At 38.2% G+C, this 21713-nt stretch overlaps 5 protein-coding genes and 2 non-coding genes across 8 annotated transcripts; 5 read left to right on the plus strand and 2 right to left on the minus strand.

Moving 5' to 3' along the window:
* The first annotated feature begins 2020 nt into the window (after positions 1 to 2020).
* LOC137966752 (protein SRC2 homolog) lies at positions 2021 to 3098 on the plus strand. Its single transcript, XM_068813455.1, has one exon. It carries the CDS (start codon positions 2230 to 2232, stop codon positions 2842 to 2844), a length of 615 nt encoding a protein of 204 aa, XP_068669556.1. The 5' UTR covers positions 2021 to 2229; the 3' UTR covers positions 2845 to 3098.
* A 280-nt stretch (positions 3099 to 3378) lies between these two features.
* On the minus strand, positions 3379 to 5787 carry LOC137966657 (GDSL esterase/lipase At4g10955-like). Its single transcript, XM_068813378.1, has 2 exons — positions 5552 to 5787; positions 3379 to 4586 (listed from the first exon to the last, which is right to left on the minus strand). The coding sequence occupies exons 1-2, from the start codon at positions 5668 to 5670 to the stop codon at positions 3581 to 3583; spliced, it is 1125 nt and encodes a 374-aa protein (XP_068669479.1). The 5' UTR covers positions 5671 to 5787; the 3' UTR covers positions 3379 to 3580.
* Positions 5788 to 6119: 332 nt separating this feature from the next.
* Positions 6120 to 8294, minus strand: LOC137962711 (cytochrome b561 domain-containing protein At2g30890-like). Its single transcript, XM_068809739.1, has 5 exons — positions 8233 to 8294; positions 7884 to 8115; positions 7562 to 7723; positions 6821 to 6969; positions 6120 to 6744 (listed from the first exon to the last, which is right to left on the minus strand). The coding sequence occupies exons 1-5, from the start codon at positions 8292 to 8294 to the stop codon at positions 6414 to 6416; spliced, it is 936 nt and encodes a 311-aa protein (XP_068665840.1). The 3' UTR covers positions 6120 to 6413.
* Positions 8295 to 9637: 1343 nt separating this feature from the next.
* On the plus strand, positions 9638 to 9740 carry LOC137965082 (U6 spliceosomal RNA). The gene has a single exon (XR_011116002.1). It is a non-coding gene; the product is annotated as a U6 spliceosomal RNA (small nuclear RNA).
* A 40-nt stretch (positions 9741 to 9780) lies between these two features.
* On the plus strand, positions 9781 to 12309 carry LOC137967012 (large ribosomal subunit protein eL20z-like). 2 transcript variants are annotated; one of them, XM_068813482.1, is made up of 4 exons: positions 9781 to 10054; positions 10623 to 10701; positions 10905 to 11019; positions 11991 to 12309. In XM_068813482.1, exons 1-4 carry the CDS (start codon positions 9880 to 9882, stop codon positions 12048 to 12050), a joined length of 429 nt encoding a protein of 142 aa, XP_068669583.1. In that variant the 5' UTR covers positions 9781 to 9879; the 3' UTR covers positions 12051 to 12309. The 2 variants fall into 2 exon arrangements, with proteins under 2 accessions (XP_068669583.1, XP_068669650.1); XM_068813549.1 differs by having other exon boundaries at positions 9785 to 10054; positions 10635 to 10701.
* A 2377-nt stretch (positions 12310 to 14686) lies between these two features.
* LOC137965092 (U6 spliceosomal RNA) lies at positions 14687 to 14788 on the plus strand. Its single transcript, XR_011116004.1, has one exon. It is a non-coding gene; the product is annotated as a U6 spliceosomal RNA (small nuclear RNA).
* Positions 14789 to 17204: 2416 nt separating this feature from the next.
* LOC137967161 (large ribosomal subunit protein eL20z-like) lies at positions 17205 to 19808 on the plus strand. The gene is made up of 4 exons (XM_068813666.1): positions 17205 to 17466; positions 18044 to 18110; positions 18268 to 18382; positions 19347 to 19808. Exons 1-4 carry the CDS (start codon positions 17292 to 17294, stop codon positions 19404 to 19406), a joined length of 417 nt encoding a protein of 138 aa, XP_068669767.1. The 5' UTR covers positions 17205 to 17291; the 3' UTR covers positions 19407 to 19808.
* The last annotated feature ends 1905 nt before the right edge of the window (positions 19809 to 21713 follow it).

The following is a 21713-nucleotide window of genomic DNA, read 5'->3' on the forward strand; positions in this document are numbered from 1 at the left end:
TCCATAATGAACTTGAATTAAAGTGAATAATTCAATTCATCTTAAACGAATCAACTCAACTTCAACTCATCCTTGGGTGTTAGTGTAGACGAGTTTAAGTGCACTAGAAAACAGATTCCAGTATTAGTGCCCCCAGATGAAAAGTATGATATAAACAAAATAATGAGTAACCTTTTATAATATACTTAAATAGAATATATACTTAAACAGATAATTAACCAAAATAAACATGGTTATTACACTTATAAGTGATTTAACGTGTAATATTAAAATATATTACTATCCTAATTAATGAAAAACTATATTATATTACTTAATGATTATAGTTTATTATAAATTAATACAATAATTACGTGTGACTAGAATAAATTATTTTTTTAATAACATAAGATATATTTTAACATTAAAAACCACTAATTTAATACAATAATAAAAAATAAGTATATTATTTTATCAATAACATAATATATACTTTTATGTATTATTAATTAATAATATATTATCACAAAAATTAAAATCATTGGTTTAATTAATTATAGCAATGGGATTATTAAACCAAAACAACTTATCAAATATTTATTTTAATAATATTTTAATTATGACTATTAAATCACTAATTTAATACAGTAGTTATAAAATAAATACATCGAATAAATAAAATTAATTATTTCATAAAAAATATATAGATTATTATTTTTATGATGTTGGTTTAATTTTTTATAACTTAGGAAAAATTAAACTTCGTTTTCCTCATAGCGTGTGTCACCTTCGTCAGCGCCGATAATGGCGGGAGACTACAACAGGCAACGACAATGGAGGCGGCGCTTCGACGATATGCTGAGAGGGAGGCCGAGAGAGAAGAGACGTCGGGAGGTCGAGAGGCTCTGCGACAGAGACTCAACCTCCCGTGCTCTGTGAACAACATTCAAGAATATCAATTAAATCAAGAAACAACAAATATACATCTGCCACTACCCTAACAATCGAATCATCCACCAAACCCATAAATCCCAGTCCGCCACCACCTGCAATTATTCTGTCACAACTGCATTTCCAAAAGAATTCTGAATCTCAACTTACAAATATCCACCCATCACGAAACGAAAAGGAACAATTCAAAGGAACCAAGCGACAAGAGAAACCAAGGTTGCAGCAACAGCTGGCGCACCTAGGGCCATTGCTCCGTTGGACATGGCCGGCGATGGGGCCAGTATACTCGCGTCCTCCCTCGTAGCCGCAACTCTCGTAGAAGAGAAGCCCATAAGAACCATGCTGAAGATGGTGAAAGCCATGGCCGACCTACGGATGGCCAAAGACAAAGTCCCACCTATGCGGGGACGGACGAAACGGGGGGAGGGGGACTCGAACTCGAGACCAACCTGCTTTGATACCATTTTACTAACCATTGCACCAAAAAGATTGACCTTAGTGAAAGCACAACTTGCATATTAAAGAGAGGGCATTTTAAAATCTCCATCATTGAATTGTCAAAGGTTTTTTTATTAGCGGAAAAAAACGAGAGGACTATGGTTATAAAATCGGAAGCAATACGGCTTGCGAGGCTGCCGTACCCAATGTCGATAGCCAATTCCATGGAAAATTTTGCATTAACGACCACAAGCATTACCTCCAAAATTTGCCAGTTTCAGCTTCTATTGATGCCATCGTTGGCCACAATGTAATACACCAAGAACTCCATTATTGCTCTCCTCCAATGGCTTCAATTTTTTGTTGCCTTCCCAATTTCTGGTGAAGCAGGATCGGTCCACACAACAATCAAACCGGACGGTGACAACGATCATTATGCTTCAGTCCTGCATCCATCTTACTAGACCCACAAGAAAGAATTCTGTGGGCTGGTAAGAATTGTAAAACTTCAAAGGGCAGTGCCATACGCATTACGTCTTTCCGTGTCGGGCATTCATGTCGTTTTCCAGATTCTACTGGCACCGACGGACACGCTAGCTTCCATAAGCAGACCGTTGCAGTTCGTTCACGCTGCCCAGTTTCCATTGACTGGAGTAGGCTGTAAACAGATATAATAAATGATATTATCTCACACCACTAGCCCTGAAGAATCTCAGCACAGGGATGCACGTGTCCGTATATCGCATTGTGCTTGAACACAAATTCCGAACACTCCACCGTCCAGTCTGTTTTGCCTGTCACTGTTTTCGACTCTCGGGGGAGACGCAGAGAAGGGTTGTCTGATTGTTTCGGTCGGCGAAGATGACCCCGACGAAATACGTCCTCCAGCCGAATCCTAAGCCGGGGACCTGGCTGAGAGAGATTGAGGTTCTTATAATCTCCGCCCAGGATCTGAAGAATGTGAAGCATCTGACCAAGGTGAGGGCGTACGCGGTGGTGTACGTGGACTCGGACATGGTGTCGAAGACGAGCGTGGACGAGGAGGGCGGCGTGAACCCCGTGTGGAACGAGCGCCTCACGGTGAACTTCCGGGAGCGGACGTCGCCGGAAGAAGACGTGTTGACGGCGCTGAACGTGGACATATACGCACACGGTCATTTGAGGGAGAAACCCATCGGATCGGCTCGAGTTTTGCTGTGCGACGTCTTGAAGGAGGGAAGCGCGGACGAACCGGCAGATAACCCGATACAGTGCCTGACACTGCAGGTGCGGAGGCCGTCCGGGAGGCCGCAGGGTTTTCTCAATCTCTGGGTTCCGCCGACCGGGAAGTTTCTCCGTAGAAGGGACTCCTTATCGTTGGGTGCCAGAGACGATAAGGTAGAGGAGAAAGGCCAAGACGAACAGACCGCGGCGGCGGAGGCGGAGGCGGAGGCGAAGGCGGCGGCGAGCGATGTCCATGAGATAAAAAAAACTTGACTGTATCTGTGTGAATTTTCTACCAGAGACTCTGTTACTTGTTAGAAGTAGATTAGTTAATTTACAGAATATTAGCTCTTTTTTTTGTTTGCCGGAGGGGAGGGGTTGTCCTTGGGCAGAGCTGTGAGTTTTGAAGATGAAGTGGGAGTTTGCAAATCGATGTACTTTCTTTTACTGGTTTGTGATTCTTTAAGGGGAGGGCTTAGAAGATTCAATGAATGCTCACTGCTGTCTCCCCCACTTGTCAAGCGTTACATGCGGATGTGCCATATTGTCCACATTTATCTATCCATATCAGGATTTAGAATCTGGGGTGAACTTTGACTCTCCTCCTCCGCTATGACTCTATGAGCTACGGTTATAATATACCTGGACCGATCGGTTTATAAACCAGTTGCCGATGGACCCAATCACACATAAAGGGTTAAGATTCCTCAAACTAGGAGAAAGGGGGAGAGAGGGCGGGAGCGCGGAGAGGAGCAGCCACAGCAGCAGAGGGCAACAGCTCCTCCATCTCGGAACTGATAAAATTCAGGAGAAGCAAAACAAGGATTTATTAACCATCTGGACGTGCAACTTAAAGGCACTGCCAGAAATCATCCTGCGTTCATTGGCACAAGAATGACGGTTTAACAAATTGCACTCAAGACGAGTTACAGGCAAACAAGGAACAGAATAATTACTTTCGGTTTTCAAAGTAAAAGAAAGATTAAGTGATTCAAGGAACCGATAGTTGTTATTGAGGTTTTTCCTGGGGTGTGTATATTGACTTGAGCTGCCTGGTTATAAGCTTGCTATCGTGGATAGCCAGTTGAAGCTCCATATCACTAGACCACCATTGCTCCAGTCCGTGAGCTTCAAGGAACTTCTGTGTACCATTACACATCACAAATATCTTTGCTGTAGCATCTCCCCTCTGTGCGTCACCCCCCTTCAGGAGCTTCTTGGAACCGTCAGTGGCAACCGAGTTAGTCTCCGCATTATCTGCCGGATCGGTATAGTAGCAACAGATGTAATCACTGTTGTTCACGTATAAATGGGGAACCCATTTCTTAACTTCTGCACGCAGCAGACCCCATCCATAGCTTGAAGAACCCCCCTTCTCCTCCTCATTGTTCGGAAGAACCTCCACAGCCGAAGGAAATATAGATTTCATTCTCCTCCAGACATACCCTGCTTTCTCTCCAAGATTTCTCATGCTCATAGCTATTGAAACAGAAGGTGGATTAAATAAATGAGTCTCTACAAATACCCCTTCTTTGGCTAATGTTTTGCCTACTTGGAAGGCAAAACCAGCCCCTAAAGAATGACCTGCAATGCACACATTGCAACTTCCAAATCTTTCCACTGCTATTTTAAGTGTTTCCAGAGCCACATTAAACCTCACAGAACCCTTCAAGCTTTCCCAAGCCAAAAACCGAAGATCATCCTCCAAGTCCCTCCTGATTGTGTGACTCTTCAGCAATGTACCCCTGAGAGCTAGAACAGCCCTTGGGGCGCCACTGGGTCTCATCAAAATGAAGTCTGCTAGTGCTGCCGCACGGTCCCATTCCAGAATTGCTCCAAAGATGGATCCGTCCCTTTCATCCACTAATGTTTGGGCTAGCTTGTACTTAAAGGGCTTCCACCATCTGGGAGCAAGGCCATCTTCTCCCTTTTTATTTTCTTGGCGGTCAAGTTCCAGCAAGTATGCCGCTTGTATGAAGCAGGCCATCACCGTCCTTCTGTAGTTGTTATCCTTCCTGTCATTCATTAAGAAAACTTGAATCACTAAGCTGAAGCAAGATGGCATGGCTTATAATTTGTTTGAAGCATCTCCGAAGCCCAGATTTGCAAATTAGATTACGAATCCATGACATTCAAAGTCATGTTGCAGACATTTAATCAAGCCTTATTTTCTGTAATGTGCTAACTTAATGAATGTAGTTTCTGTTGTGTAAGGAATAGAATGGAATAGAATGTGAAGAATTAACATGTAACGTGTTCTTGAAATACAGAGGTTATAGTTTCATATTAATTCACATAATACATAAATCACAAACTAATTCTGGCTTTTGACAGTAGAATCAAGCACTTGGGTCTTTGCCGTTAGTTGAAAGGTCTGCAAGGAGTTAAGAATCATATACTGACGAAAGTATTTAATAAAAAAATTCATTTTCTTGCACAACTTGGTAAAAGACAAACTCTTTGAAAAAAAAGAAAAAAAAAACAGAGAATGAAATAAGCTAGGTATTTCTGCAGTCATCTTAAGCGCGAAACAACTGAGTCAGAGTTTTAGAGACGATTCGACGCAGAGAAGAATGTTATAGTAAATAATCAGTTTTCTCTGTTTTAGATTCGGCCGCCGAGAGACTCTTCAGTCAAAACCAAAGTCTTGAAACCCATTGAAGGACGATCAACCAAGTATACATCGTTTCCAGAGGAATACTCGATAAACCAGATAAACCTTAAAAAATCGTCTCTTTTGTATTTCGTTAAGCCTCCGTGAGAAACCTGAAATTCGCTCCCATTTCCAGGAGATGACAGCCAATGCTCAACGTTACAAGATGGACAACAATGGTTTCAATTTCAAAAGAGACTATCATCCGGCACAGCAACTTTACTTCCATGTTCCACTGTGTAAGGATCTCAGAAAAGCGTGGAAATCCCAGAATTTCAGGAGAAAAAATAGCATAAACTAGATAAGAGAAAATTGAGTCGTATTTACCAGTTAGAACTAATAATATCTCTCCAAGTCGGCGAAGAAAGATTACGCGGTCCCGAGACATGGAAATCGTATGGATGACCACCCTCTTCGATTATCTGCTCAGCGGAGGTCTTTGCCATGAAGAATAAGCTTCTGTTACCTAAATTTTGGTTTTCAAAATTTCACCTCTTTACAGAGGCATCAGAAGGACAAAGAAGCGAGCAACGGTCAGGTAACGCTTGAAAAGAAAGGCAACTTCTTTTTGTTCGTATAGCTTTCCCTGCGGTCACTTCAGATTAGATTCGATGCCTTTTATCTGGAGAGAAGAACGGCTGGAAAGTTTCATTTCCAGGTTATTCGTTGCCAACGGTCATATTTCTTTCATGCTGCGTTCCCTTCGCAGCCAAAGTTGATCTCCTCTATGGGAGGATGACCAAGTTATTTTGTAATATCTGGTTTGACCGATGACCGGGTGAAACGCGTTCTAAATCTTATGTCTGCTCTTTCATTGGAGAACAGAAAAATAGTTGAAATCGTGTTTAATCGTAAGAAAAGAACGTTTTATTATTACTTCATGTAATTAATCCAACCAAAATTTACATATCATAATCTTGATTGATCTCATCTAGTCTCTTCATTTCTTCACATTGAAAAAAATTAAGTAAAAAACAAAATGACACACTCGGTATTATTGCAGTCCAGCCGAAATCATTCCTCATTCGCTTGCTGGTGAGGTGCTCCAGTCTCCCTTCGTCCAATGATCGGACCCCAATTCGTCAAATTCCAAGTCCTTACTGTACACAACAAGATTCAGCACGACCTGCGTTCTAATCTTAAAAGGCACAGGAAGGCAAAAGCTAAGAAAACACTCCGCTGCACTTGATCAGAACCTGAACTTCATCGATTCATAACAAGGGACCGCCAGCTCCTTGCTGTTTTCTCTCGAGGCAGGAATTTGATCACTGGGTGCCACGGGCTCCTCTCCCAGAATCTCTCCTTGTTTCTTCATGTAATCCCACTTGTCTTGTAACAGATAAAGGAAAGCAATCAGAGAGACCTCAACAGAGAAAAGTAGAGTCCATAACCCAACGTCTCTTCCGGTCCTTCTGTGGTAAGCGTGCAAACCAGTATAGATGTTTAGGATTCCCAGAAGAGAAACTCCAGTTCCAAGTGCCCAGTGTACAAAATACCATCTGCTTCTTCCTTTAACCCCTCTACAAAATCGCATAAACATAACTTCAGTAATCAAATTTCTATTCACAAAAGAGACTGGTGATTAATAAGCAATACCTGTGTGGCCTGCAGAATCCGATCACGGGTTGCAGTAATATCACACAGTAAAGCGCCAACCCTATCCTTTGATGGGTGTTGCTGAAAGAATTTTCGAAGTTTTTGATGGACAGAACCGCTCCAACTGTTGCTAGGAGAATCGATGCAACCTGATCACCCGAAAGGAAAACTACTGATATTCAGAAAGACGGACTAGATTATTGTAGAACCCATGATGGGGTTGGTGATGGGGTGTTTTATTTCATTGTTTCTGCATGTAAAAACTTGATCGAGTAATCTCTCTTCCCTCCCTTTTTCTTGATCGAGGCATTATTTTAATTCATGTTGGAAGTTTTCCTTCCTATCTTGCACTCCAAGTATTGTTTCAATAATAATCAACTTATAATAAGCTATAAAAGTTTTAAGCCGAGATTGATCCGAAAAGTTAAAAAGTTTGAAGACTTTCGTTCAAGGTGATGGCAGTATGAGATGAATAATATGGCGGATGCTTTAGCGAGAAATGACTTTAATTATGACCTTTGCTCATTCTTTCTTTACCTGTCGCTTTGAAAACCACCAAGACAGGGCAATTAGAAGGAATAATTTCGATAATGGCGATGTCAGATGGTGACCCACTTCTTCTTTAAAACTATTCATGTCATTGAAATGAGAAAAGCACATTTTTGGGTAGTTGCAGAATTTAGAGAGAAAGCTTTGCTATTAAGGTTATGCAAGATAGAAAGAAAGAGACTAAAACTTCACCTGAGAAATAACGTGAGAGTAGAAGAGAATCTTGAGTCTTTTCCCACACTGTTCTCTTGTCGACATCCTAATTATAAGGATTCCAACAGGCATCAGAAAACCCATTGAAGACCAGAGGAGAAAACCATGAAGTGTAATCTGGAAGGAGAGTTCAGAGCCAAGCTGCAAGACGATGGACAAAACATCAACTTGAGTACTTTTCCTAGTTTAGACGAATAACATTTACTGACATGCGATATGTATCTGATCAATCTACAGGAAAAAAAAAAAAGAGTATAAAACGGATAGATTTTGCTGACGACTCCTGAGAAATGTGAAATACCTTGGTTGTGCTGCCTTTGTTGTGCTTATGACTGCTGAGTTTCTCTAGCTCTCGAGATGAGGACACAGATGGAAGTACTGCAAGAAGGATAAGACTTGAAAAAATAGCGAGCAGCCTTAGCCTCCAAAAACTCGGCATTTCCTTATTTTCTGAGAGGCCCAAGTGTTCAGCTGCTTCTAGTTCTATATTGCAGCAGCTCGTCCGGCCAACTCCGGCACGATCAATTTGACGCCTTCAGAAGTAAAACAACCAGAATCCTCAGTTTCGGATCTTCGTCTACGTATGCTGTTGTATTCGGAAGCAGGTGACCCTGGGCGAATTCGAAAAATAAGACGCTTGAATATTCTACAAATCCCCACCAACTCGCTCTGCAGAGACTCTTAATCTCCTAAAATAGTAGCCTATCTGCATATTCTTTGCGTCCAGAAAAGCAATAGGAGAGGGATTTATCAGTACGAGACCGGCAAAAGGAAGTGACCCCAGTTGAAAATCTAACAGTGCTTTATGCAGAGAATCTGATGGTTTTAGTGGTTAGCTTTGAATATAAAAAGAATGTGGGAAGTTGAAATATCAGCACAGCTGTTTATCTTTTTTCCTGATCATTTTCTTCTAGTCTGAATGGTATGTGGAGTAGCAGGCTTTATCTGGAAATCGGAATATCAGGCCTGAATGCGGCAGCATTACAGACGGTGAGAAAAAGTGGAGACAGTGGGGACATTTAAGCAAATGTAGTTATCCTCTGCCTTCCCACTACGTAAATGGAATTGCCACAACACAAACGACGCACAATACAATGCAGTATCTGGTTGCAATTTTCTGTACGAGTGAATCTGTTCACCAACAAAAACAACTCTCCAAATTTGAATTGTCAGCTCTGGAAGTCACTATAATCCCAATTTTTACAGCAGAAACCATTCATTTTGGCCTTCAAACAACAAACATAAAGCAATTATCTCCTGAAAAAAAAGGAAGTAGCACTGAGATGATAATATAAATCATCTGCATGCATGGTTAATCTGGACTTTTTGATTTATTATTGCTGTCCAACATCAAAGAAAGTAACCCACTATAGAATTTGGGCCCCGACCTGAGTTTTCCCCCTTGGGAAGGTCTCCATTGAAAGTTCTTTCTTGCTTTGCAGAAATAATTTAAGCTCCCTCTCTGTCATTCAACAATATTTGATCATGAGTAAGATAAAAGTCTTAAAAATTGTAACTTTTGAAATCTGAAAGATTTGATGTAAATTTTGAATATCCACAAATAGGGAACATTCGTATCTAATCTAGCAATCCACTACACCTTTACTTTCAACCAGGGCCATGATGGTGCCCTGGAACTTCCTACCTATACACAGCCATATTCTCACTAATGGGTCCATGCAATTGGCCAGGCTTTCAACTTGAGTCCATGATGTTCACACCTTCAGACCTGTTTTTTTTTTTTTTTTAAATTCTCTTGGGTTAGAACTTAGAAGATAAAAAACCCCTTAATTTGTTGTTGACAAGTTACATTCAATTAAAAAACCCTTACCCACCAATGATTGATTTCAAAGAAATAATCTACTTCAAAATTCTTAGTTTTGTTTATGCTCTGAACTCTGATTCATCCACTAACCGTTTCTTTTCATTCAGAGCGATTCTCACTTGAACGGTGAGATCAAGCCCTCAACAAAATACTGCAGAAAAATAGTCCCATATAGATAGCGTCAGCTTGTTTTGATAACTTTATTAAAGAATGAGGAGAGTAAAACTAATGTCTCTTCGGAGACATCCGATAAAATTGGAACGATACAGAGAAGATTAGCATGGCCCCTGCGCAAGGATGACACGCACAAATCGAGAAATGGTCCAAATTTGTTTTTCACTGTTTTTCCTGTTTTTCTAACTCTCATCAGTTAAAATCGTCTGTAAGAGACAGCTACGCTCCTCGCAGAGTTGACGACGACGACGGTATTTCTTATCAAGCTCGAGCAGTCGACGTTGCGAGAGAAGCAACGATGAGCGAAGAAGAGAAGAACAGAGGAATCGTCGAGGGACACCATCACTATGGCACGTTCCAAGGCGCTTCAAGTTATCCTCCTCAACCCGCGATCGGGTTTCCTCAGCCTGCTCCGCCGCCCGGACTCCACTCTCCTCCGTCTGCCCCTTATTACGGATACCAGGCTGTTCCAGGTATTTTCAGTTCTACGATAAGAGCTTCTTGATTAGATCCTAGAGATTACCATCTTAAAAGAGAATTTGAAATTTCCTGCGGGTGATCCGGATCGAGTTAGATAATCAAGCTAGGCGAGATGTTTGTTTTAAAGACGTGAAATTTAACAGCTTTCGTTGTTTCCCTCCGACGAGTTGTAGGCAAAATCCATGGAACTTTCGAATTTAGTCAAACAACCGTGTACCCGATTCCGTTTTAGAAGAAAGGGCTTTATATAAGCTCATCACAGGACAATTGTCCTCAGCAGAATTGAAGCTTGTTTTCGCAAGCAGAAACATACAATAACAATTTTTTTTTTTATAAATTTGACCGGTAGCCTTGCTAGCTATCGATCATTAGACTTGTCTCGGGTTCTGAGACTTGAATCTCTCTTGCTAACGGTGGGACGTTAGGAATTTAGAATTTCGGCTCTTGGTTTATGTAATTTATTTTTGCATAGCTCTACCAAAATAAAGAATTTGTATTTTATAACCTTCTCTTTTGTTATTTGAGTAATTATGTCTTTACTACTATTCTGATGGTATTAAGGTTATCCGGCAGTTGTTGAAGGTAGACCTGTAAGAGAACGTCGCTTGCCCTGCTGTGGAATTGGGCTTGGCTGGTTTTTGTAAGTTCATCCTACAAGTACCTTGTGGCTTTATAGCAAATTCTAATTGTATGGAGTTTCTCAGCGTTCACACCTGGCTTGAGATGAATGTGTTAGGGAGGTGCTTTTCTTTTTATTTTCTTTCATTACATTCATCCGTCATTCCTTTTGAAGCTGATGTATCATTCGGTGAGTTAATTACCTCTTACTTTTGGTGCCTGAAGGTTCATCATTGGATTCTTTCTTGCTGCTATACCCTGGTATGTTGGGGCGTTCATAATCCTCTGCACGAGGGTGGATTACAGGGAGAAACCAGGATTCACAGCATGCACAGTTGCTGTAAGTATTTATTCTTGTTGCATCATGTCTGTTGACTGTTTATTTGATTTCTGTTTTACTTTCTAGTCTCCTCTTGTATTTCGTGTAAACTTGTTTGTTGTGCATACCTCAGCATCTATACTTGTTAGCTCCTGTTGAATCTTTATTTTTCTATTCGTTTAACAGAATAGTTTCTACATGGGTGCATTACTTGATCTTGAGTGGTAATTAGAACTCTGGGCTCTGTTTTGGAGAATTTCCTTTTCCAAAATTGAGCTCTGAGTGAATCATACAATTTATTTGTTTAATCACACGAATCAAACAATATTTGAGTCTTAGTAGTTCTCAGTTACATAGCATCACTGTCTGTTCTCTGACTTTATACTCAGGGAACAGCCGTCTCTTCATCGAAAGTTACCTGACTGCTCAAGGTTCCCCTCTTTGTGTCCTTAAGATAAAATACTGAAACAAGTTGTATCTTGTCTTTGTCTGAGTATGCTTCTTATCAGCTTTTCTATATGCACTAGTTTGTTCATGTCACATGTAGTTTGCTGTCTTTAAATTTCATTAAAGGGGAAACTTTCATGGCACATAAAGATAAGAATAAACTCATACTTCCATGAATAATATAGATCATTATAAAGATAGAAGCTGGGAGGATGCTGTAAATAATGCAGAAAGAGATGGATGCTAGATGTGGAGACGTACTTCTCTGAGTAGTCATTAGGCCAGTAAAACCAATGGGACCGTTTCGTGTAAAATAATATTTGATCAAGATGGTGCAATATTAATCATCTGTATCATACACTAGTTGTTAATATCTATCAGTGAAGGTTATTCTTCTGCTTATAGAGATAAAGAAAGAAAACCTGTTTTTGTTCCTAAACTTAATAGTTCAACTCTACCCTGGATGAGCACAAAGTCGAGTTGATTCTATTTCTGAGGTACTATTGTGAACTACTGTGTAATTTTGCCTCATTTTTTTTCTGCAGGCTATTCTTGCTGCAATTGCTGTGATTTTTGGGGTGACAAAAGGGACTCATGCATGGTGATGGATCTAAGGAAGATTTACAGGCAGCAAATGGATTGTAAATACGCTACCCATCAATTCATACTCGCTTACAGATGCAGTTCAGAGACTCTGTGAAATTTGTATCTTTATAGTGCTATCTTCATTGCTTGTTCTTGATATCCATGTCATTTATAATGTGCATTACGCCTGGTTTTCTTGAAAATCTATCTTGACAATGTCGAAGGAGAACCGAACAAATACTCCTTTGTAGTTTCTGTTATGTATTTGGCTATTTTTTTTCTGCCGCCTTCTTTGGGGGCGCTTGTCCATTTGTTCTAAATTCTTTTTCTTTGAGAATTTCTTATCCATCTTAAAAGAGACCAACAACTATATCGGTCTCTTGACAATAAATAATTTAAGATGATTTAATGCTTTTATATGAATATCTGTCTTCCCTTTTAAATTAGCACTCTATCACCGATCAACAGTAGAAGCTGAGGAACTCTTTATCTCGATTTTGAGTAGCTAAATCATCCATGACATGCATAAACAGATGACTGATGAATGGTGTAAGTACACTTGTCTTCCGTATGTTAGGTTTGCCATATTTTCTTCACCAATGCAAGTCTAATTAGTTGAATATGTTTTCCAGATTTAGGCAGTTTCTAAGGGTATGTTTGAAACCCCATGGAAAATAAAATTTTGATCATCATTATTTCCAAAAATAGTTAGTGAAAAGGAGAATTTAATTATTATCTCATTTTCACTAACTATATTTGAAAATAATAATAATCAAATTCTCATTTTCTTTTCTAGGGGTTTCAAACAGACCCTAAGTAGTCATACGAGGGATTTGTCTAGGCATAGGTATAAGTATGAGTTTGTATGTTAGGGATAATTGGGTATAAATCTATTGTAATACATGCTAAAAAAAACTATAAGTTCCTCTTCTTTATAGGATTATTTTCTACTAAGGGCATTATTAAATACAACTTTACTACTTAGTTGTTAAAAATATAACCTTCTTAGGTGTTGTATTTTCAAATATGAATCATATATATATATATGTGACTACTTAGACTATAGACGGAATATATTTATTTATAATTAAATTCAAAATAAAATATTATTAAATTTAATAGTAATTTTCTTTATTAAATATCAAATGTGGGTATTTTGATTATTTTATTTATTTTGCATGAGTGTAGTAGTAACAAATAAATTGGATCTTTGATAGGGGTCTATGGTTCAGATTGCACAATATTCTAATGTACAATTAGTGAGTTGAGCCGAGCTAAGCCGAACCAATATCATTTAAGCAGATATACTGAGCCAAGATGAGCCAGTTTTCTGCCGAGTCAACTCGTACGAAGGAGTCTAGCTCAAAGTCCCAAGCTGAAGCTAGAGTCTCAGTCTATGCACACCAGCTTCTAACAAGGATATCACTAGTATGACATCCAACTTTACTAATCCGAATAACCCACTGTATCTTCACCATTCAGATCAACTTGGGTTGGTTCTCGTACCACAACTTCTCACTGAGAATAAAACGACCAGACAACAATACCGAGAATGAATTACAACAGTGGATTCATTGTGATAACCTTGTCAAAACTTGGTTATTGAGTTCAATCTCTAGAGATATTGCAGCAAGCGTATTTTATTGTGATGGAGCACAAACAGTTTGGAATGAGTTGTGTGACCACTTTTCTCAGGTAAACAGCGTCCAATTATTTCACATTGAGAATGAAATACTTGATTGCATACAGAATAATATGTCTGTTAGCTCATATTTTACAAAACTCAAAAGACTGTGGGATGAGAGAGATTTTATTTGTCCTATCTCACACTGTCATTGTGGCTCTATGAAAGAGGAACTATCCTATCGAGAAACACAAAAAATCATCAAGTTTCTCATGAGATTAAGTGAATCTTTTACTACTGTACGTGGACAAATATTGACAATCGACCCTTTGCCTAAGATTGGCAAGGTTTATTCTCTAGTACTCAGACATGAACGACAAAAAAATGTATCTGATAAACGGAACATCATTCAACCTGAGGCAGCAGCTTTCGCTGTCAGAAATTCATTCAAGAAAGGTGGCTCCTCCACCTGTACAAAATGTTACAAAGACAGTCACCATGTTGGAAATTGTTGGGCACATTTGAAATGCACTTATTGCAATTTGAAGGGTCACACCGTTGAATTATGTCGAAGACTGAAGTTTGCAGAATCCACTAAGCCCACAGAGATGAAGAACATATCCAACTCATTTCCTTTTACTCAGGAACAATGCTAACAAATATTACAAATGCTCAGTCATAACAAGCAATCAATGGCAAATCATGTGGGTAATTCCTCTACTCACGATGAACTTTCAGGTAAAGCACTTTACTTCTCCTCTCCCAATAAGCAAGCCACATGGATCCTAGATAGTGGTACCACTGACTATATTGTTTGTTGTCATACATTACTTACATTTTGGCGAGTTGTTACGAACAAAACAGTGGAATTATCAGATGGTTATCATGCTAATGTCCCACCTGTTTCCATGATCCACAAATGGCAACGTGCGGGGGAGTGTTGAGAATTTAATATCGACCGGGCCGATCCCTTTTATATTTATGTTGCGCCTTCATTAAAGCTTCGAGGTTTTAGCGCAAATGGTTTCAATAGACTCTTCGGAGATATCCGATAAAATTGGAACAATACAGAGAAGATTAGCATGGCCCTGCGTAGGGGTGGCATCGAGCCGAGCCAAGCCCGAACCTGCTTATGTTCGAGCCGAGCTTCGAGTCGAGCTCGAGCCTCAACATACATTTAAAACTTTTCAAAAAATATATATCGAATAAAATGTATACATTTTACATAAAATTGGGCATGACCTCTACATAAAATTGGCCATAACTTATATATATAATACGTGTATAAGATTGGGCATAACCTCTACTTAAAATTGAGTATAATATATATATATAATACTTGTATAAAATTCGGCATGACCTCTGCTTAAAATTGGGCATAATCAATATACATAATACCTGCATAAACACTCCATAAAATTGTCTATAAACACTTCATAAAATTGTTTATACACTCCATAAAATAGTCTAAACACTCCATGCACTGCATAACATTATAAATAAACTCCATACAATAATCAAACACAACAAAATAAAATAAAATATCACTATCAATTTATAATCACCCAAATAAAAACTATAAATCCTTTAAATAAAATCCTATTACTATTACAGACTTACTAAAAAATTACAAGAAATATTTTAAATTTTTCTTAGGAAAGTTAAATGGACCTCTTATTGCCTTTTCTAAGGAAATAAATAAAAATTAATAATTAATCTAATATATTATTATACTTATCGATAAATTTTTAATCACATAAAATGTCAAACACAAAATTGTTATGAAAATTGCCTCATGCTCAAAGTATTGTATCATCAACTGTCAAATACTTATTCAAAATTTTTCTATATAGTTTTCTAACCCATCTTGGCAATAAAATCTTACTTAGAAAATTATATGATTTTTTAAAAAGAATTTATAATTAGAAAAATATTTTGAAAAAACATGAGGCACTAATGGTCCCTATATTTCTATTAAAAATGTCTTTTCAACATTTATTGAAAAAACCACTAATAGTCTTTAGAAACGTATTTCTACTAAAATATCTTTTCAATTTATTTAAGAGCCATGAGGAAGGGACAAAGAGTTTTTTTCCCCTTGTTTATGATCTCGCATGTAGGCTTTGAATAAATTATATATAAAATTATGCGTACATTTTAAAAAAATATAATGATAGAGGATTATGCATACATTTTTAAAAAATATAATGATAGGGGAGGTTCAGGATTGAATTTCAATAATGGATTAAAATGCACCAATATTAATATTTTTTACTCCAATTGTTGTCTAGCTTGTTTTTGAATTTTTGAATCTGGCCATAATTTATTATGGTCTCCTTAGTGCCCCTTAGATAAAAATTTATATTCTAGGAAAAACTAAAAATATTTTTCCTATGATACATATTCCCAAAAAAACCTTTAAATAAAATCTTATTACTATTAGTGACTTATTAGAAAATTACAAGAAATCTTTTAAATTTTTCTTAGGAAAGTTAAATGGACCTTTTATTGTCTCTTATAGGGAAATAAATAAAAATTAATAATCAATCTAATATATTATTATACTTATCGATAAATTTTTAATTAAATAAAATATCAAACACAAAATTGCAATGAAAATTGCTTCATGCTAAAAGTATTACAACATCAACTGTTAAATACTTATTCAAAAATTTTCTATACAGTTTTTTACCCTATCTTGGTACGAAAAATCTTACTTAGAAAATTATATGATTTTTAATAAAAAATTCAATTAGAAAAATGTTTAAAAAAACATGAGACACTAATAGTTTATAGAAACTTATTTCTATAAAAAAAAAATTTAAATTTTTCTAGAGGAAAAAGTTTTTTTTTTTTTTTACTTATTATCTCGCACGTGCGAGATCGTCTTCACGCGAGGGAGGGGGGAGGTTTTGGTTTTCCGCCGAGACGACGTGGAGGGAAGGGGGTTACGGCGCCGGGGAGGACCTATCGTCGGGGATGACGGCTATGATAGAGGCAGCGGCGACGGAAGCGGCGGTAACGGAAGCGGTGGCGACGGAAACAGAGGCGATGGCGAGGAGAGGAAGAAATCGAATGGACGACCACAGAGGCGGCCGACGAGCAGCTGCGATGGCGGTAGAGACGGTCAGCGAATAGCTGCGATGGCGGTAGAGGCGGCGACAACCACCGATAGGAGGGGTCGGCGGTGACGAGGGGGGAAGAAAAATTTCCTCCCCCCCCCCTCACTCTCGATCCTGTTGTCGCTGCCGCTCTCCCGCTCACTCGCGATCCCGATCCCGATCTATACCAATCCAACTCACTTCGAACCGGCTCGCGAGCCGACGAACCGAACCTGGCTTCGATCGAGTTCGGCTCAAGTTATAACAAATCAAATCGAACCGGTATCAAGCCGAACCCAGTCGGCACGCGAACCGGCTCAGTTAGAAGCAACCCCGAGCCCTGCCCTGCGCGATGCGTTAATGATGACACGCACAAATGGAAAAATGGTCCAATTTTTTTTTTTTCATTGTTTTTCTGTTTTTCTAACCCTCATCAGTTAAAATCGTCTGTAAGAGACCGCTACGCTCCTCGCAGAGTTGACGACGACGGTATTTCTTATCAAGCTCGAGGAGTCGACGTTGCGAGAGAAGCAACGATGAGCGAAGAAGAGAAGAACCGAGGAATAGTCGAGGGACACCATCACTATGGCACGTTCCAAGGCGCTTCAAGTTATCCTCCTCAACCCGCGATTGGGTTTCCTCAGCCTGCTCCGCCGCCCGGTCTCCACTCTCCTCCGTCTGCCCCTTATTACGGGTACCAGGCTGTTCCAGGTATTTTCAGTTCTACGATAAGCTTCTTGATTAGATCCTAGAGATTACCATCTTAAAAGAGAATTTGAAATTTCCTGCGGGTGATCTGGATCGAGTTAGATAATCAATCTAGGCGAGATGTTTGTTTTAAAGACGTGAAATTTAACAGCTTTCGTTGTTTCCCTCCGACGAGTTGTAGGCAAAATCCTTGGAATTTTCGAATTTAGTCAAACAACCGTGTACCCGATTCCGTTTTAGAAGAAAGGGCTTTATGTAAGTTCATCACAGGACAATTGTCCTCAGCAGAATTGAAGCTTGTTTTCGCAAGCAGAAACAGACAATAACAATTTTTTATTTATAAATTTGACCGGTAGCCTTTCTAGCTATCGATCATTAGACTTGTCTCGGGTTCTGAGACTTGAATCTCTCTTGCTAACGGTGGGACGTTAGGAATTTAGAACTTAGGTTCTTGGTTTTTGTCATTTATTTTTGCCTAGCTCTACCAAAATAAAGAGTTTGTCTTTTATAACCTTCTCTTTTGTTATTTGAGTAATTATGTCTTTACTACTATTCTGATAGTATTAAGGTTATCCGGCAGTTGCTGAAGGTAGGCCCGTAAGAGAACGTCGCTTGCCCTGCTGTGGAATTGGGCTTGGCTGGTTTTTGTAAGTTCATCCTACAAGTACCTTGTGACTTTATGGCAAATTCTAATTGTATGGAGTTTCTCAGCGTGCACATTTGGCTTCAGATGAATGTGTATAGGGAGGTGCTTTTCTTTGTATTTTCTTTCATTACATTACCTCTTACTTTTGGTGCCTGAAGGTTCATCATTGGATTCTTTCTTGCTGCTATACCCTGGTATGTTGGGGCGTTCATAATCCTCTGCACGAGGGTGGATTACAGGGAGAAACCAGGATTCATAGCATGCACAGTTGCTGTAAGTATTTATTCTTGTTGCATCATGTCTGTTGACTGTTTATTTGATTTCTGTTTTACTTTCTAGTCTCCTCTTGTATTTTGTGTAAACTTGTTTTGTTGTGCATACCTCAGCATCTATACTTAGTTCCTGTTGAATCTTTATTTTTCTATTCGTTTAACAGAATAGTTTCCACATGGGTGCATTACTTGACCTTGAGTGGTAATTAGAACTCTGGGCTCTGTTTTGGAGACTTTCCTTTTCCAAAATTGAGCTCTGAGTGACTCATACAATTTATTTGTTTTATCACACGAATCAAACAATCTTTGACTCGTTGTAGTTCTCAGTTACATATCATCATTGTCTGATCTCTGACTGTATACTAAGGGACAGCCTGTCTCTTCATCGAAAGTTACTTGACTGCTCGAGGTTCCCCTCTTTGTGTCCTTCAGATAAAATACTGAAACAAGTTGTATCTTGTCTTTGTCTGTGTATGCTTCTTATCATCTTTTCTATATGCCACTAGTTTGTTCATGCCTCATGTAGTTTGCTGTCATTAAAGGGGAAACTTTCATGGCACATAAAGATAAGAATAAACTCATACTTCCATGAATAATATAGATCATTATAAAGATAGAAGCTGGGAGGATGCTGTAAATAATGCAGAAAGAGATGGATGCTAGATGTGGAGACGTACTTCTCTGAGTAGTCATTAGGCCAGTAAAACCAATGGGACCGTTTCATGTAAAATAATATTTGATCAAGATGGTGCAATATTAATCATCTGTATCATACACTAGTTGTTAATATCTATCAGTGAAGGTTATTCTTCTGCTTATAGAGATAAAGAAAGAAAACCTGTTTTTGTTCCTAAACTTAATCGTTCAACTCTACCCTGGATGAGCACAAAGTCTAGTTGATTCTATTTCTGAGGTACTATTGTGAACTACTGTGTAATTTTGCCTTTTTTCTTTTTTTTCTGCAGGCTATTATTGCTGCAATTGCTGTGATTTTTGGGGTGACAAAAGGGACTCATGCATGGTGATGGATCTAAGGAAGATTTACAGGCAGCAAATGGATTGTAAATACGCTACCCATCAATTCATACTCGCTTACAGATGCAGTTCAGAGACTCTGTGAAATTTGTATCTTTATAGTGCTATCTTCATTGCTTGTTCTTGATATCCATGTCATTTATAATGTGCATTACGCCTGGTTTTCTTGAAAATCTATCTTGACAATGTCAAAGGAGAACCGAACAGATACTCCTTTGTAGTTTCTGTTATGTATGTGGCTATTTTTTTCTGCCGCCTTCTTTGGGGGCGCTTGTCCGTTTGTTCTAAATTATTTTTCTTTGAGAATTTCTTATCCATCTTTAAAGAGACCAATAGCTATATCGGTCTCTTGACAATAAATAATTTAAGATGATTTAATGCTTTTATATAAATATCTGTCTTCCTTTTTAAATTATCACTCTATCACCGATCAACAGTAGAAGCTGAGGAACTCTTTATCTCGATTTTGAGTAGCTAAATCATCCATGACATGCATAAACAGATGACTGATGAGGTTTGCCATATTTTCTTCACCAATGCAAGTCTAATTAGTTGAATATGTTTTCCAGATTTAGGCAGTTTTTAAGGGTATGTTTGAAACCCCATGGAAAATAAAATTTTGATCATCATTATTCCCAAAAATAGTTAGTGAAAAGGAGAATTTGATTACTATCTCATTTTTATTAACTATATTTGAAAATAATAATAGTCAAATTCTCATTTTCTTTTCTAGGGGTTTCAAACGAACCCTAAGTAGTCATACGAGGGATTTGTCTAGGCATAGGTCTAAGTATGAGTTTGTATGTTAGGGATAATTGGGTATAAATCTATTGTAATACATGTTAAAAAAAATTATAAGTTCCTCTTCTTTATCGAATTGTTTTCTACTAAGGGCATTATTAAATACAACTTCTTGGTCATTAAGTCACTTAAGTAAGAAATAAAAAAGAAAGAAGGGGTTGAACCTTTGCCTCTTTCAAGTGTCTTTCAATGTACCCTCTCTCTCTATATATATACTTCCTAATGCTTCTCCTAATTTACATCTTTGCACATGGTATCAAAGTGATAAGGTCTAAATTTAGAACTCTTACACTGTACACCTTTTTTTGTTTTGTTTTGTTTACGTGTCTATGTTATGGACTCACAGTGACCCACTTGGTCCTAGGGTTAAGTACTTATGTCTTACGCTTCTAACATGTTGGTCTTTTTGGGTGGTATTAGCTAGGTGTTTAACATTTGGTATCAGAGCTAACACTTGGTCACGAGTTCAATTCCCAACAAGCGCGAGAGATCGCAAATCCCGGACGTAGGCACCCCTCCTCGTCACTAGCGGGTAAAGCCGCCGGGGTCGTCGACTCGTGAAGGTGGGATGTGATGTTATGGGCTCACAGTGACCTACTTGGTCCTGGGGTTAAGTACCTATATCTTCCACTCCTAACAGGCCGATTTTTTGGATAGTATTAATTAGGTACTTAACAGTCTATAATCCAAGAATTGTAGGATTTGCTATTAATTGATGTCAAGGTCAAATGTTTTCAATTTCTTTTGTAACATAACCTTAAGCTTGATAAATTGTAGTGTCAATTAAGCATTAATGTGTTTAATTTGTGTACCATATGATATTCCTAGTTGAAGTGTTTACAAGATCTCAATCCTATGTCCAGTGCCTACATCGTCTATTGGAAGAAATTTCACTTGTTTATGGTATCAATTGGTCTTATTGAGATTGAATTTGAATGATTGTGGTTAAGTTGTTTTTTTTAAATTAAAAACACTAATTTTTAAAGTGGTGCCCACATTACCTCCATAGGCATCAAGTTGTGATTATGGTTTATCACTATTGTGTTGATTATTTTCATACTTTATAACTGATTTTGGTAAGATAATTACGCCTACAAGAGAGTCTATGAGTTAAGGAGGTAAAAACACTATTATTATCACTAAGAAGAAGTTAAATGATCAAAATTATCTAAGTTGGTCAAGGTCAATTCAAATGTATCTAACTATATTATAGCTGATATACCATTTCCTACAACAAATTGATATTTGAAAAGCATATGATAGCTAAGTCATGACCTGGATACTCAATAACATGAACTTATGCTAAAAAGTCATATTATATATTGTAAAACTTCTAAGGACATGCATATCTCTGGAAGTTTTATATGCATAGGCGAGTAATCTATCTAGAGTATATGAATTGTATGTTAAATTATTTAACCTTAGGAGAAGTAAAAGGACACTAATTGATTACTATATTGAGTTGTACAACATTTTGTTAGAGATTAACATTTTTT

The sequence above is a fragment of the Aristolochia californica genome, unplaced genomic scaffold (genome assembly GCF_029961685.1).
Source record: "Aristolochia californica isolate CCGP_79_NKW_82.1479 unplaced genomic scaffold, dmAriCali1.0.hap1 SCAF_1, whole genome shotgun sequence".
Taxonomy (NCBI): domain Eukaryota; kingdom Viridiplantae; phylum Streptophyta; class Magnoliopsida; order Piperales; family Aristolochiaceae; genus Aristolochia; species Aristolochia californica.